At 27.7% G+C, this 18,066-nt stretch overlaps 1 protein-coding gene across 3 annotated transcripts in view; it reads right to left on the reverse strand.

Annotated features, from left to right (window-relative positions):
* Positions 1-51: 51 nt before the first annotated feature.
* LOC105254705 (dopamine D2-like receptor) overlaps positions 52-18,066 on the reverse strand; it is a 206,485-nt gene continuing 188,470 nt past the window's right edge. The window contains exons 3-8 of one of the 3 annotated variants that reach the window (XM_025411685.1): positions 14,654-14,763; positions 13,199-13,451; positions 10,785-10,885; positions 4,788-4,964; positions 708-1,195; positions 52-281 (exon numbers count right to left, since the gene is read on the reverse strand). In XM_025411685.1, coding sequence (XP_025267470.1) covers positions 73-281; positions 708-1,195; positions 4,788-4,964; positions 10,785-10,885; positions 13,199-13,451; positions 14,654-14,763 — 1,338 coding nt within the window. In that variant the 3' untranslated portion in view covers positions 52-72. Of the gene's footprint in view, positions 282-707; positions 1,196-4,787; positions 4,983-10,784; positions 10,886-13,198; positions 13,452-14,653; positions 14,764-18,066 lie in introns of all 3 variants that reach the window. The other 2 variants (XM_025411684.1, XM_025411683.1) reach the window with 2 other exon arrangements.

The raw sequence follows: 18,066 nt of genomic DNA on the forward strand, positions 1-18,066 counted from the left end.
AAATAACGACAATTCACACCGAGTCACGTTTGTTGTCTCGTATCTCTTCTTTAAGAGGTACGAATCGTTCGCTTACACGCTGATCAGCTTACGGAAGGCCTTACGGAATTCGGGGTTGAACACAGTGTATATTACAGGATTCACGAAGCTGTTCATGTAGCCCAACCAGGAAGTGACGATGAAGGCTGTGACACCAGGCTGACAAGCAGTCGTTAGCTTCGTGCAAATTGCATCCATAATGTTGCAAGTGAAGAAAGGTACCCAGCATATTAAAAAGACACCTATGACATGTATTACGTTAATAAAAATATGAAATTAAGTTAACGAGGAAAATAATGTGTAATTAATAATTATTATTTTTTTAAGAATAACATTTTAATTATTATTTTTATTTTTGATTTTGTAATTATAATGCTTTTCAATCTTTTATAAATTTATATATATATATATATATATATATATATATATATATATATATTCCGTATTATATTAACATACATATATCAATATTAATTTATTATTGATAAAGAATAATTACAGAAGAAAACTAGTCTAAATCACTTTAAATGTCTTTCTATCCAATTATATATTCAAATTTTTACACATGCGATCTGTCTTTTCCACTCTTTTACCTTTAATTCGCAAGTCCAAGATTATCAGTAATAAGCCAAGACGATTATCAATGAGGTGGAATGCGAGCAACTTACCTAGTACGATCGCCAACGTCTTCGTGGCCTTACGTTCCTTCTTGGCCGAGCTTTTCTCTCTCTTTTTCTTGCTGGCCTTATTGGCCTTATATATCGTGAACCTTGACCCGGCCGACGCGTTCTTCCGGTCCTTTTTTCCGGAGGACGACAGTACGCTAGGCGTCCTGGCAAGCTGCAGCGGCAAAAGCGAGCCGGCGCTCTTTAGTCGCTTCAGTTCCTGCTTGTTTGCGCCTCCGTTGTTACCATTCTTCTTCGTCTGTGTCGAGGAGGAAACGCTGGTCGGACCTCGAGGCGGTGGCGGCGACGACGAGGTTGACGAGGATGGTGGACCCGAGGTGATTCGCGGATTCGGACTCGGACTGGAGTTGGTCTCGAGCGGTTCGTGGATCATCGTGCTGCTCGCCGCACCATCAAAGCCGCTGGAGTCATTCCGCTGTACACTAGGTGTCCCGGACAGCTGGGCCTGCGCCACGGCGCTGAAACGACAACTGCGATTCGAGTGTCAGAAAGAGACTCGATATTCACCGGCTGCAGTAAACTTTTAATTTTAATAACTTTACGATTTAATTGTGATTTCTATTGTTGATCAATAAAGTCCGAGATTTCGTGTCGAATACAGAAATATAGGAGCACAGAGTAGAAATGAAAAGCCATCGAACTGGAGCAAATTTTAGATCGCAGTATTTTCATTTAATATAACTTTTTTTATTATTATTATTAGCTATATGATTATATTTACATTCTGATTATGATTGCATTCAAAAAAGTGCATTTAAAGAAAGTAAAATCTTATATTACTTTTGCTCCATATAATATTTTTGTACATTATTATCACCTCTAAATTTTCCATTCAAATATCAAATAGAAAAATTTTCGTTTATTTTAATTTTTGTGCAATATCTTTTTTGTATTTTTATTATTTAATTATTGTCCTTATATTCTAGAGAAAGAGATTTGTGAATATTTAATAATAATACATTTTTCTTTTCGAAAAGCACTTTAATCGCGTACTTTTTGATCAACATAATTTTTGATATTTTGCTACTTTGGTATTGTATAATTGGAATATGAGAATATATTTAAAAGAAAGCATCTCATGGAGAATCGAATTATGTAGGCATCTGAATGGAGTCATATTAATAATTTTTTATTAAAATGTGCATGCAAGCGACAAGATCTTACATCTTTCAGAGACAACAATACGAAGAGAACGAATCATTTTAAACACTTTAAACAACGAAATTTCATTTTTTATACAGATTGCGTAAAACAGACTTTTTTAAATAATTTTTTTATTTTACTAAATATTTTAATATAAAATATTTTCATACATATGTCAAAATAATTGTTATAATATTAAAATAATAAATCGCGCATGTAATCCGTTCATAGTCTTATAATGCCATGTTATATCGTCTCTCAATTTTTTAAATTATAACTAGAAAACAGAAATATATGTGTGTACAACTATTAAGATTTCTGTTTATCTACAAATTGCATTCTAACAATAAGTATATAAATTCTTCGTATATTTAACAGAAAATCCCACGCGTGGCAAAATAAATATTATTATCACTTCCAATCAAGTACTGAAAATACACGTTAATTAATAATCGTAAAATGCCCGTGTTTGAAGTTGATTGGCCTGTTTTCAAAGGTAATTCTCTCTCTGTTTTTCTCTCTCTTTCTCCCTCCCTCTCTCTCTCTCTCTCTAACAAGTAGTTAGAATGCAAATTGTTCACACACGCCAGCACAAAGGAACCGTCTATCGCGATTAGCCGACGAACTTCCGGATTACTATCGGAGCGACGAGTTTCCATTAAACGAGTACTATACGCGGGCTTTGTACGAGGTTTTGGAAATAGAGAGACACGCGAACGTTCGAACCGAGTTGTACCGCAGCCGAAGAGAACGAAGAAATTGAATGGACCACGAGATCATTGGCTTTTTGCTACTCGTTCTATTGTATTTCTCGCACGTTCGCGAGAAGATCCGTGAATTTTTTTAATTTGCTCAATTGCCCAATCGCCTTAAAATTCGTTGGGAATATCATGTTTTTCTATCCGAGATTTTCGATTCGATAAACTTTCGGTGTTATTCTGAATTATTTTTGTCTCTTTGTTATATAAAACAAATTATTCGAAAAATGCTCCGAAAATGTAAGATATAACTAATCAAATATTTTGTTTAAAAGTGTAAAAGTGTATTTTAATGAAAAATAATTAATCGCAGTTTTTATGAAAAAGCTTATTTAACTTTTTCATAAGAAATTCAATATTTCCTTATAATTTGTTTTATGACAAAATTTCAAAGTTATCGTTGCATGTTTAAAAATAATTGTCACAAACGATGTTCGCAAAATTATATTGTATGTATGCATAGCAAGTGATTATATGTATTCAATTAACAATACAGATATTAAATACGAAAAAAAATTATTTACACGTACGCAACTATAAAATCAAAACATATATTTATAAACAATTAGTTGTAAATTATTATTGATGTGAGAAATTAAACATAAAAAAAATAAAATAATTTTGAGTGAAATTTATTACCTGTATTAATATATATCATTTGTTTGTTGAGAGACATATACACACATATATATATTTATAAACATTATTTCTCACACATCCAGATTATTTTTATATTTATCCGTGAAAAAATAATTACATTGCGTAATTTGATAATATATCATCTGTTATGTATTTCATTACTGTAAATATATTATTAAAAAAAGCAATATAATATATAATAAAATAAATAAAATTAAAATACAATATATTAAAGAAATAAAGGGAAGTAATTATTACTTTCTCAAGATAATAACACAATAATTCTTATATTATTAGTAATCTGAAAAAAACTCAGAATAAAAGAGAGATACATAAACGTAAATTTTGGTCTGCACGGGAAGAAATAATACCTTCTTAATTGAAGATTTCTCTCTTTCTTTCTCTGCCAATAGATTAATTAAAGGGTAAACTAAAACTTTTGATTGAGTCAAAGCTTTTTTACATTACTCGAAACCCTTCAGAGAAAAAAAATATAAAATAATTATTGTTGAGAAATTTTATAAATTTCTTTATCATACGATATCGACAAAATGATAGTATAATGTCTCCTGAAAAATATTTAAATTTATATAGTAGTTCGATTAAATATTTATCCATATACAAGTGTTACATTACGTAAAAGAAGTTCAATTTAATAGTTCAATTTAATTAAGCTCAATTTCAAGTGTTTCTTTTAATATCGCGAGAAAAGAAGAATTTTCTCTCTGTATAATAATAATATAAAAAATACTAAAATTTTAAATATTTATAAAAAAGAAATGTCGTGCGCGAATTTTATTTTTCTCTTTTTACAAATGAACGAAACATCACGTATATTTTTTTTTACCTCTTAAGCATTCGTGAATTTTTAAACGATTGTCTTATTTTTCGGAGCTTAGTGACTGGCAAAGGAAAAATTGTATTTTTATTATATTATTCATTATATATCCTTTAATATATACATATAACCCGAGTTTATTTGTGTGTGAACAATTTCATAAATGTCCAGCATGTTCCACAAAAAAGATGCAAAAATTAAATATTATAACATTATTTTATTTCTTTATTTCTTATTTAAAAAGTAATTTTTATTTATATGAAATGTTTAATATAAATTCCTCGTTGTAATTTTTAATACAATATTTCTCATTTATTAACTTGTGCTGTTATTATAATTCCAATAATCGGGAAAGATAATTAATCCCCCATAAATACAATGCAATATAATTTATCGTTTGATAATTATACATTTTACAATATCGAATAAACGATATTAAAAACCGCACAAATTCTTTTCATTTGATTTCATCTCATGCTGTTATCGTAGAAAAGTATACTTTAACGATGTAGAAAGAAAGTTATTATCTCAGAAATGATGCATTTCTTTGTCTTTCATGATAAGTATGACATGTCCCGCAACAATATGACAATGTGATCCGATATCCGATCAAAGTTGAAAGAAAATTCCGACATTTTTCTTTCGCTCAAGATGAATGAAAGGAAGATATGATGAAATTCTTACGCTGCTTCCTCGACGACCGTGGCTAAAAAGAATTCCGTGCTCTTGTCGTTGGAGATGACGACGACGGGATCGAGGGGCGTCTCGTCCTCGTCCTCGTTGCTGCCGGAAGCGGTGTTCGTAGGTTCCTCGATCCCAGGAGCCACCAGGGCGGCCGCCCCCAGCGCCGTTTCCGCAAACCTTGCCACAGAATACCCACTACGTGATCTTAGTCAAAAGCCTCTAGAAAAGCCTCTACACCTATCATGCACTTCCTTGTTTTTCCGGCATCCCTCAGCATTATTCCAGCAAGTAGCGTATCTACCATGCACAAAGCGATGACACGCTTTTTGACAGCACCTGCAAGATCCTGAGTGACAGAGCATCGCTGTTTCTCTTTTACAACGGAGATCTCAACGATTGCCGTTTATCTTTAATTTGCTATGAAATAACAATCGAAATATCATAATATTCAAGTTTTGTATTTATTTCTCTTTCCTCAATTATTCAATGTTTAAACAAGAAAATTTTAAGAAAGAAGAATTATATTAAAATATCAAAAACTTTCATGTAAACTCTGTTGTACGCTAACTTTGTGAATTGAAAATTGTAGTATATAATATAAATGCCTTGAATGATAAAATCTTTGATATTGATATTTCCCGCCAAATAATGTTATCTAACATAATATGTATTATATGAACATATAAATATTACGTTAATTTATTCAACAGCCTTTTAACGTGCAATACGCACTAATGCATTTAAAGTAAAATTCATAATCGCATAAATTTTTCAATTTTCTTCATAATTTATTCAAATTCGCGAATTTTATCAAATTGAATATTCTCTAAATTTGTAATATTATCAGAATTTTAGCTATTCGAATAATGCGAATTTGCATTAAAATGTTTAATGTCTGTGAATTCATGCAGAGAACTCGCTTTGCATTGCAAAATAATGTCTACATTTAGCAAAAGATCACGATTTGAGTCTGCTATCATAAATTTTATTAATATTCCTTTTTCTTCTGTAAGCTAGAAGTTTTGCAGTTAAATTTTACATTAGCAAATTAAAAAAGATAATCCGCGATTTACTTTGAATGTTAAGCAACACATTTGATAATTGCTTAAAACATGACGCAGCATTTTCTTAGACTGTCAGTTTTTGCATACATAAGACATATTCATGCATGAATAAACTTCCCACGGAAAAATAGTTTCACATGTTAGAGAATTTATTTTTATATTTAAATATGCAAATTTATTGCACGAATGAATTCGCAATCTATATAAATTATAATCTAAATAAATCTTAGAATTTAAGTTTGCAAGTTGAAGTATTTTTAATAAATTATTTAGAGAAAATAAAAAAATTATAAAAAGATATTTCGAGATATATATTAACATTAAAATATAGACTACATTTATTTATTTTATATGGATTAAATAGCAACAAAATCAAATATATAAAAAATATTAATATATAAAATTAGCAAAAATAAAAAATGAGTTATTAAATAATTTTTTTGTTGCTATTGTTTCATCAAAAAAATGTTATAATCATAATTAATTGATTTAAATTTTTCTGACACACATCTGTATATAATACGTATTATTAAAGAAAATCGTTATAGAGATTTATGCAATTTCAGTTAATTAATTAATAAACATACTTTATTTATTTCCATTTAACACAACACAAACAATTTCAACTTTGTGTTATCATACGGGATAATTATTAATTATGATAATTGCTTGGATAAATTCAAGTGTCATATACACACATAAAGGTAGCTTCGGAAGAAGATGTGCATGCTCCGGTAACAAAATTCATGAATTAAATTGTTAAGCTAAATATCAAAATTTCGGTTCTGGCCAAATCTTGGTCTGTGCGATAACAAAATCGATAAAAGGACAACGTGACCGACATGGGTGCACATAGGGAATTAACAAGATGCCGGATTATGTCAGACACATTGTACCCCAGAGAGATATCAAAATATATATAAAGTTACCGCATTGCGATTGCAACTATGAACATTTAATGTCTAATTTATCAAGAACCGAAAATACTGTATATTATAGGAAAGACGATTTACGTCATAGTAAAAACTACTAAGCTAAAAAATATAAAATAATTCTCTACGAGAACGCGAAAATGCTTATTAGTTTCTTTCCGTTAATAACGTCAATAATGGAAATAAGCATTTTTAAATATAAATTAATTTTGATTATATTCGCTTATAAAAAGTAATGTGAAATAAAATAGTAATTTTATTTTTAAATATGTACAATACTTTTGCGTAAAAGTCTATAAAGATTTTAAAACAGTATAGAGTTAAAAAAAGAATCTTAACATCGCTAAAATATTACCGAAACTATAAATCCATATGTTCAAAAAATAAATATACATATTCAGATATTAATTATTATATTGTTTTAATTTAGGTTTCATATAAATTGGCGGAAATAATTAAAAATCTTTTTATGTTATAGATAGCTATTTTGTGAAAAAAAAACCGAAATAATTCTTAACTTAATTCTGTTATATTCTATTAGTTTATTCAAATTAATCATTATTATTAAAATAAACTCATTAAAATATAAAATTTTTTGTTTTTTTATTATTGTATAATATAAAGTTTCTATTATATTATAATATATTTTTATTATAATATAACATTTTTTTACTAAAGTGTGTGTTTTATTTACATTTTATAATATAAAATAAAATAAGGATCATAATTGATGCCTTTTTTGCATTTTAACTTAAATTCATTTTTTGATAATGTTAAATAATTTTTCGGTTGCTTTCCCCAAGTATATGAGTACGTGTTTTCTCTACATATAAGCTCTTAAATATTTAAATTTTCTGCACTCTTCGTTGGGAAAAAGGTAAACAAGAGTTTGTGTTTGGAAGTTTCGTTTATATCTTCATGATACTCTCGTTGGTGGTCTCAAGTACTTAACGAAGTATCTTAATATTTTTCGAAAATCTTGAGTATCTAAGGATGTTGGATATTTACGAACGTATATGTCTATGCATTAAGCTCTATAGCGCTGTATAAATTGTTAAAAAAATCACTTTGCCGCTTCCCTTTTCCATCTACAAATTAAATAACCATCTACTTTATGTGGAGGGTTAAGTTTTCTTGAATAGAACTTTAATTGAATATCTATGCCTGAATACACAACTTTTTAATTTTCAATATTAAATATCGTTTTATTTAGACCAAGAATTAAAACTCTTTTGAAGTAAAAATCAATTTTAGTTAATCAAAATATAAAAGCTTGTTATCCATTGTTAGAAAATTTAATTTATTGAATTAAGTCTTTAGTTTAACACTAAAATTTATCATTTTTTAATTAGGAATATTATAATATTTACAATACATATACATAAACGATTGTACATTTTGTACATATATATCATATTATGTATTTATCGAATCATAAATCTGAAAAGAAACAAATGTTCAACTAGAATATGCATTTTATATTTCTGTAAAGTTATTATCATGCGCGCATTAAACTTTTCGAAGTAAATAATGTTCGAATTTATGATCTACGAATAACTTTATATATTCTGATGCATTGCTAAATAACTACATATAAATAAATATAAATACTATCAGTCTGATTATAATATCACGTAATAGTCATATGAATTCTATATTCTATATTCTATAGTCATATAAATTCTATTCAATCGCGGATATTTACTGCATAATGATAGTGAAATATCTATTGTCGTTTAGATTTAAATTGTGCATTTAAGATATTCGCGCGATCATTCTTTATTTCTTTGAAATGCAGAATCTTTATTGCTATAAATACTATTTATTTTAATAAAATAAATCATAATAACCGATAAAAATATAAATTTATCTTTTGGTTTATAAAATTTATTCAAGTCTTTTTATTGTAACATTATAATCTCTTAATTTACTGGATGTTTTTATTTATATTAATCAAATTTTTTTGCCACTAATGTTATAAACGACATAATTGTTGAGAAAAAGATTTTTCCCCATAATATTCAATTTGCGTGAATTTTAACATCAAGTTTACGTGAAGAACGAACAAGGAAGATGTAACGAGATGCATACTTTAAAAGATGCAAGCAAAAAGGCTGGCGATTAAACCGCGTGGAAGTAGTTGGCTATTCAAGACGAGGCCGTCCTCGTCAGTACGACGGAAATGAAAGCACGTGCAAGCGAAGGCGTGCGAGAGAAGCGAATTATCCAGGGATGCCCGAGACTTAACCCTCGGCCATGCCGTTCCTCGACCCGCGCCCTGTCAGCTGACGCCAATCTCTGCGAGAAATTGTCTCGTTGGAATGCAAGCCTTACACGGTCGCGAAAATTGAAAAGAATCGTCACGCATCGAGCTTTAAGTGGAGGCAGCCTATCCTCGCGCTTATCGTACCGGCAAACGGGCCGGATAATATCGTATAAGGAAGCACATGAATAAATTTCCTCTCGGACTCCTTTTCCGCAGTATAATTTGTCATGGATTTGGGAATCACAAAAATCAATCCTGATTAGATCTAATATATGGAATGTGCTTTCAGCCATAGCTTCCTTGCCCAATTTCGAGACGATCTATTCTCAGCAAAATTGTGTGCGAGAAAAGTTATCTATTATAGTTATTTATTAGTATTAAAGTTATTTATTATAGCTTTCCCATTGTTAACAATACAATGGGAAAGTTTTGTAATTAATTTTAAGTTCTTCTAAACATTATATAATTAAGATTTTAGATTCTCTTATTTTCAAACTCTAATTTTATATAGAAATTACAAGTCTTTTAAATTTTTGAAAAATTAATTTGAATTTAAAAAAAATAAAATGCATGTATATCGCATTAAAAAAAACTCACTTTTCGTCTGTGAACATTTATGATAAATAGTATATTTTCACGTGAGTAAAATTATATATTTGTGTGTATCTTATATTATATAGTCATATATATATATATATATATATATATATATATATATACATACATAATAATAGGTACACATGTGTGAATAATATATTATATTTACATATTATAATTAATTGGACATTTTTAGCATTGGGCAATATAATGAGAATTATGTTCGTGTTAAAATAAAAAAAATTCGACGATTTAATAAATTATTTTATGCAGTAGACCTGTAAAAGCTAAGAATTCAATAACTGAAGAAAAAGTGAAAAAATATACAAGTTGAAAATTTAAGAGGAATTAAAAATCCAAGAATTTATCGACCTACGAAGCTGGCATGAGGATCGAAAATGCAATAGTTTGAGGATATATAGAAGTACATGTGTACATAAAACGTACATAAAACGTTCATAAATCGTATTCTATAATTTAATTTTTAAAAATTTAAGATTGCAGTCTGTGTGCTAGAAGACATAAAACGAATGCGCAAAATAAAAAGAAATAGAAATATTTCTTCACTTCCACACGTTATAAAGTATTAACATTTTTATTTATCAAATTTTAATCTAAACTATATTAAGACTGCATTCGTTTTTTTATAAAGTCACGTGAAAACAAAAATATATCAGAATAAGAAAACAGACGATATGTATGTATATATGTATGTATGAATGAATGTATGTATTTACATGCGTCACATGCAAAACAGCAGTTTTATTAAAGATGTAAAAGATACAGCATAAATATAGTATAGTAGCTGATATATTTTTCATATATATAATAAATAAAAGACCTTTCAAATCAATATGAGTTATGTTTAAATTGTTTAACATCGTTATAAAAGCAATTTTAAAGTCAAATTTAATTTTAAAAGTCCAATTTTAATGTTCTCTCTCGCTTTTTCTTTCTTCCCCTCCTTTTCAGTTTTGAATAAAGAACATTTAATTGCAAAATCAAATATGCATATTATTAATTATAGAGCACATTTGGAATAAATTTGCGAAAATCGATCCTGCTGTAACTTTTACAGTATAATAAGATAATAAATATTTAATTTATTACAAGTATTTTACAATCAAGTTTTACTCACCTACGCGTATGTGCGATATTTTCGATAATACTTCCCGGTTTTATATCGCCTAAATTTGGTTTCCTGCTAGCACGTGCCCTTCTTGCTCTGTTTCGCAGAGCCTGAAACGATCAATTGAAAACCTACATTGCGATATAAATCAGACGAGGGGTTGCAAACGCAAGGTAAACGTATAACATAAATCTTTGCGTGAGATTCTTGCAGATAACATTTGAGACGCGTTATCGAGCACCTATCTACAGTTAACGAGATTTATTTCGACAGTTTTACAAAAGGAAATCCCCGCAAAAGCATTATAATATTTTGTTATCGATTTCGGTGCATCGGCAAAAGTTTAGTTTCTCTTGTAAGTTTCAAAGAAGAGTTATAAATATTTTTTGATACCCTTTCTTTACGATAATATTTAAAAAACATTTTTGTGGTTATTTAAAAAAAATAAATCTATAATTCAGATAATTATTATTATGACGAAAAAAAATATAATTAAATTTATATTTTATTCTTTTTTTATAATACTATAATATTATAATATTGCTCAAATTACAGTTAATCAACATATAAATTGTTATAACATATAATGCATATTTATTATATTGTAAATTTATAATAAGATTAATAAGAGAGATACATATAAAATTCTATCTTTTAATAAAATTTCGCTAGATTCTTTTTCTGAAAAATCTCAGGGAATTTCAAATACGTTTATTTTTTATTTAAATTTATCTTTTATATTCTCTAGAAATTCCAAAATTTAGCTTAAAATTTTGCAAATGACAATGGTACTATCAAAGATGCGTTTTATATCATGTGAGTGCATATTGCACAAATAACGTGGTCACATTATTGAAAACAGAAGCCATGTATCAATATTATTATGGCATTTCACATGCATTGTTCACGTATAATTGCCACAAGTATGAAATTAACAGTTCAATCGAAATGTTCTATGCGCATTAAACGTGGAAATTATCTGACTACTCTTATTTATGATCAATCGCAATATAATAATCGTTGTATAACCATAAGACTCTTTGTTCGACACATCTGCGATTGAAATTAATAGTATGAAATTTGAATATTTGATTGTTATCGAATACGAAACATTTAATAGATATATAAAATTGATTTTATAAATTTGTTTATATATAGCCATATTCTATATTTGGTTATATATAGCCATATTCTAATTTCTACATTTTTGTGTGCATTTGATTTTTGAACCACAGATTTTCGCAGTTACATTATGATTACATAATGATTATATTATTATAATTCTAACATGTCCAATAATCTAGATAAAAAATTCCGATAAATCTAGATAAAATATTCCGACATAACATATTACAATTTTTATACATTATGATTTTTTTTCAATCCTACAATTTCAAGGCGCAATTAAAAATTTTTCTGTCAATAACAGAACTGAATTAATTTTAGCAGTGCCGCAAAGTATAAGTGACAATTAAATTACGAAGACAACGGACTCGCCTTTATAAGAGCTTTCATGGTGCAGCCAATTTTGCGATCAGTTCACGTTCCTGAACTAATCACAGAGATAAAAGAAGCGAGAATAAATTTTTGCCCTTTTATAATCGAGCAAGAGATAATTTCTTTTGCGTCTTCTTGTCATCGCGTGCGTGCGTCGATTCAACTACAAAGACAGGTATAGACTCCTTTTTAAAGCAGAATCTTTGAAATAAATTTCACTCGCACTCTTTGTGCAATTGCTATGCAACGCAATTGTATTATATTTTAAAATTCAGCACAAATATAATTTAATTGCAAATAAAATATAATTTAGTTGTAAATTTTATTTACAATTTTACTTAATTACAAAGCACAATCGATTTTCGATAGAGTGATGTGAAATATATTGTAATAACTATTGATCACAATTACGTTTGAGAAAGATAAAAGTTTTTTAAATAAAAAAAATTTTAATTATTAAATTGCAGAGATTTTTAATTGTTGTATTAAAACGTTGTTTATATTGATTACTATCATATACCAACTACGGTTATAATGTTTTATTTAATTTATAATATGCAATTTTGAATGATTTTATATTTTGTTCTGGCTAATTTTATCTAAGTTTCTTATCTTATATCTTCATATTTTATATTTTCGTATCTTTCGTGAGAAAAAAAAAATTATATATTATATACGTATACTTAAACCACTAACGTGATTTTGTGAAAGAAATTCAATTTCTCTCTCTTTCTCTTTAAAAAAATTTTTTCTTATTTCATAGAGAATCTGAAGATGAATATAACTGTCATGTGTATTGATATACGGATCGCAAAATATTGATCATATCATGTATACACATCCTTCAATTCGCTACATATGCGAAAAGATACATGTTTCACACGATGACACATTTGCGCGCAAAAAAAAGATGATTGCTTTCTCACCTTGAATATATTATAGTAGAGAAATACCATAATGATGCAGGGTATGTAGAAGCTGGACAAGCTCGAGTAGATGATAAAATCCGTATTGTAGAACAGACATTGATCCGGTATCCGGTCGGGAGTGTTATTCAGGCCTAGGACAATTGGGCTGCCGATCGCGGCCGATATCGCCCAGACCAACAGTATCGTCAACCATACTCTTCTATTGTTCTTGTGCTTCGCGTACTTTATCGGCTGGGTCACCGCTATGTATCTGCAATTCAAATTCGGTTCGTATGTGTTGCAATTCCCTCGCATACGACGGACATTATAGTCGTAAAACCGTGTCCGCAGATCCAATGACATCCTTGTCTCGTCCGTCTCTCAGAATTCGCATTTCATTCGCGATTAACGGTTCTATTTGTTGCGTGTAATTATTATAATTATTACTTTTAATGATATTTTTTTTAGAATAATATAAGATCCCTGCATAAATTTAAAAATGTGTGAAGTAAAATATACTTAAATTTTGAGCACTCAATGTGTCTGTACAATATACATGATGTGTAATATATAATCAGTTACATATATATTTTATTTACTGCAAAGAAAGTTATAATTTTTTAAAGATATTAATAAGAAATTAATATAATATATATAAATATATATGTATTATATATGCACATTGATTTTAATGAATTATTTTTTTATTAATTATTTTTTCATAATTATAAATTTTTAAATGTGCCTTACATTTAGTATATCTAATTCTCTTATGAATAAGTTGCATTCCATGCGCAGGCGTGATTTAACTATATTCAAGGCATTAAATCAAATCAACCTACTCCATTTCTTTCTGATTTCCAAACTTTTCCGAAATTAATGTGATTCTTCTAGGACTGTGAGAATAAGTGAAAGTATACATTAATGTCTTTTACTGTCGAAATTTAATAAAGAATGTAAAAAAATTGTAATGTATTGTTATAATTCATTCATTTGATTCATTAGACTCATTGTGATGTATTTATTTTGGTTTTTATATATAAAATTTAATTTAAAAAAATATTTCTTGTTTATAAATTAAAAAATTACGAATTTTAGAGAACGTTATGCTTTCTATAGCATATTTTTATTTTGCATATATTTTATATGCGTGCAACATGTGAGCTTTTCTATATAAAATAATATTTATAAGAAATATAAAAATTTTATTTGAAAAAAAATCTTTTGTCCAAATACATGTATGTATGTATGTATGTATGTATGTATGTATGTATGTATGTATGTATGTATGTATGTATGTATGTATATATGTATGTATGTATGTATGTATGTATGTATGTATGTATATATATATATATATATATATATATATATATATATGAGACCACTGTAAAAATATTGTGTATATATGTATACAATATTTTTACACTGATCCTTCCATTTTTAAAATATAAATAAAAGAAAAATGTTTACCTGTCTATCGAAATAGCCACGAGATTAAATATAGAGCTCGTGCTGCAGGTTACATCCATTGCGATATAAAAATCACACACAAACCCAGGTAAACTCCAGGACCCGTTTACCTGTAAAAATAAATAAATGAAATTAATTAAATATAAAAAATTTTAATTTATAATAGATTAATCTAGAAAAGAAATATTATAATTATAAATTCTGAGATAAATTTTTATGTAAAAAATACTTATATTATAACATTTATCGAAAATAATATTATAAATGTCATTTATAATTATAATAATCATTTATAAATATCATATTCTTAAAAACTAGTGAGTCTAATCTTTTTCTGTTATGTATTACATAATAATTATTATTCAGATCTATTATGTTACCTCATTATCCTTGAGATAATAAAAAGTACATATCATTTATTTATATTAAATTTACACCTTTTGTATAGCTTTTCAATATAATGTGATATTAATAAACTTAAAAGAAATGCTGAAATAAAAATTGTAATAAATTACTATTTATATAAATAAATATATTAATATCAAAATAATATTTATATCAATGAATATACTTTTAAATTCAGTGTCCAATTCATGCATATTCAATATTGTATAATCTTAGTATAATTCCGTAATGTCCTTAGTATAATTCAGTAATGGAGCTTATAACATACTATGCTACTTTGTACATTTGTGTATTTCTGTATAGTATTCTTCCCCATTCATAGTTCTCATAGTAATTCTCATAGTAATCTTATCCGAAAGTCATGTTCACAAAACAATAGTATGTTGTGCACGATTTTGCACATCACTGGACAAACATTGTGCACGGCTGCCAGCGAATTTAGACGAGGAGGAGATGCATTTTTCAAGCGGACGATTCGCTGCATTCCGATTACATCGCGCGTTAGTACAATATGTGCAATGCGGTTTATCGCTGCGGCCTATATTACAATAGCGATTATTTATTTCAACTTTTCTGTACGTTCCGCTTCACGAAATCCCACGATAAGACTAGCTCGATTTTCCGCATGAAATTTTCTCATATGGAATGTATATACGATGGCAAAAGCAAAGTTACTATTATATTAAATTACAGAAAATTTATATTTGTTTATATAAATATATAAAATTTGGACCGAAGAAAGTGGGAAGGGAAAAAATATATTATAAATTTTAAATCATAATTTATAATATATTTTTTTTAACATTCATAACACAATTTTTTAAATCATTTACAATATTTGATAAAATATTTCATAGTGCATTACTTTTTATTGTAATTATTTTAGACCAAAAAAAATACTAAATAAAGTATTAAAAAATTAGATATAAATAGATACAGCTAGATAAAATATCATAATTTCATTATTTGAGAGTAAATACAAGACGCATCTCTTTTTCATGTTTACTAAAAGAAAATAATCGCTCGATAAGAAGATAAAAAATTATTTCTCTTCTATAAAACGGATATCCAGTCGATAGATCTGTCACTTAATTTTTTTAGCATCTTACACTGGTTTTTCTCCATTTTGTGCCATTATTCTTTTTTTTATTTAAAAAAGCGCACCTACGAGCATCTTTTACAACGGAAGCTCGAGGAATCTTGATTTATTTACAATATTCATGCCTCGTGTGCGAAATAACTTACGGTCAAAATCTGTTTGAAACACTCGGTTACATATCTGTCCCCACGTTCATTTCTGTAGAGTCTTTATCCTATTATAATAGAGAAATAGAATAATAGAAAAAATGTAATAGAATAATAGAAAAATTTTGGCAAGATGCGATTGATATTGTATTAAATTTTACATATTTATTGATTTAGTAATTTCTATTTAATTATATGTCTTTTTTACTAAATTTTTTAATGTATACATTATTCATAGAAAATATTTTGTGTAATGCGCGTGCGGAAATCATTATTTAAAAAATTCTGAAATATCGTTTTGACTAAGTTTGTCACTCCGTATGCGGATCTTCTTTCAGCTATCATTTGTTTAACAAGTCCGTTGGATATACGTTAAGAATTTGTATCATCTTTTCTTAGTACGCTATTGCACGTACGAAAATCGATAAGTTTGTGCAAAAGTACGTGTGAAGAAAATTATATTTTTGCAATTTCTCATTGATTTAATGCTTTTATTTAGTTTGTAAAAAAATCTTAAAAAATAACTGCATGGATCTCTACTTATTTTATTTGCAAATAAGCGAAATTATTAAATAGGTATTTAATAAATAGGTATTTACGCTCATTAAAAAATATTTATACGCTTATTATAAAATACTTATATTAAAAATATTTATATTTATAACAGTATACATTAAAAAAAATTTCTAATAAAAGGTTACTTTTTTTGAAGTATGAAATTATACTTAGAAACTCTTACGTGTTTCTAACATGTGTGAAAAAGGGCATGTAAAAGGAGTAAAGGATCAAAACCCAAGCAAAGAACAAAGAAAGATTTAATTTATATCATTTTAAATATGTGCAATCTGTGCACGTAATGTTGTCTCTTTTCTTGCTAAAAGGAATAGAAAAATATGAACACGTTACGCTTTCGTGGCATACAGAGCGGGAAATTTTCGCTTCTGTAATTCTCAGTTACACATATGTGTAGCGCAGGATGTGACCCGCGGTGAACACACACATGTGAATATGGAATATTTCGCGGCAAGGGCATACGCGACGATATACATTAGTATGGAGTCTATAATATAGGTATATCCACATGCCATAATGCACGCATGAATCGCATGAATTGCTATTCCAAGCTGTTTATTATTGTTATTTTCATCAGTTTTCCGGAAACTTGTATTACCTTGTTGTACATATATTATATATATTATAAAATGTTGTTGACTTTATCCTTCTCTAGCATCTAGTTGGTTTCGGTATTTGTTAGTTTTCTATGTTGAACAAAATGATATTAACAATAAGTTTATTGTCAACATTTTCCATAATAGACGTTAAAATAATAAACGTTATGACTTAACACGTTTAATATTTTTATTCTGTTCTTTATATCTTTTTTATTTCAATTATTTGTAACAAATAAAAATACTTTTGCACAATTTTATTCTAAAATAAACGAGTTTATTTTAATAAACTAAAAATATAGACTCCAATCTCTATTTATAGTAATATTTAATCAATAATTAATAATATTTACAATATTAATTATTATAAACTAGCACATTACAGGTCAAATTAATTTAAGTAACTTTATTATTTATGTCTATGTATTAACTATATATTATATTATTATTTTGTAATACATCTACATATGACATTTCTTTCATATTATTACCCAAATAGTGAATTTTGTATTAATCCTATTATTTTTTATTTTCGTTTATTTCAATTCTCTCTCTCTCTCTCTCTCTTTCTGTCTCTCCTTCTCTCTCTCTCTC

This window comes from Camponotus floridanus, unplaced genomic scaffold (genome assembly GCF_003227725.1).
Source record: "Camponotus floridanus strain SB8 unplaced genomic scaffold, Cflo_v7.5 scaffold42, whole genome shotgun sequence".
Classification (NCBI taxonomy): Eukaryota; Metazoa; Arthropoda; class Insecta; order Hymenoptera; family Formicidae; genus Camponotus; species Camponotus floridanus.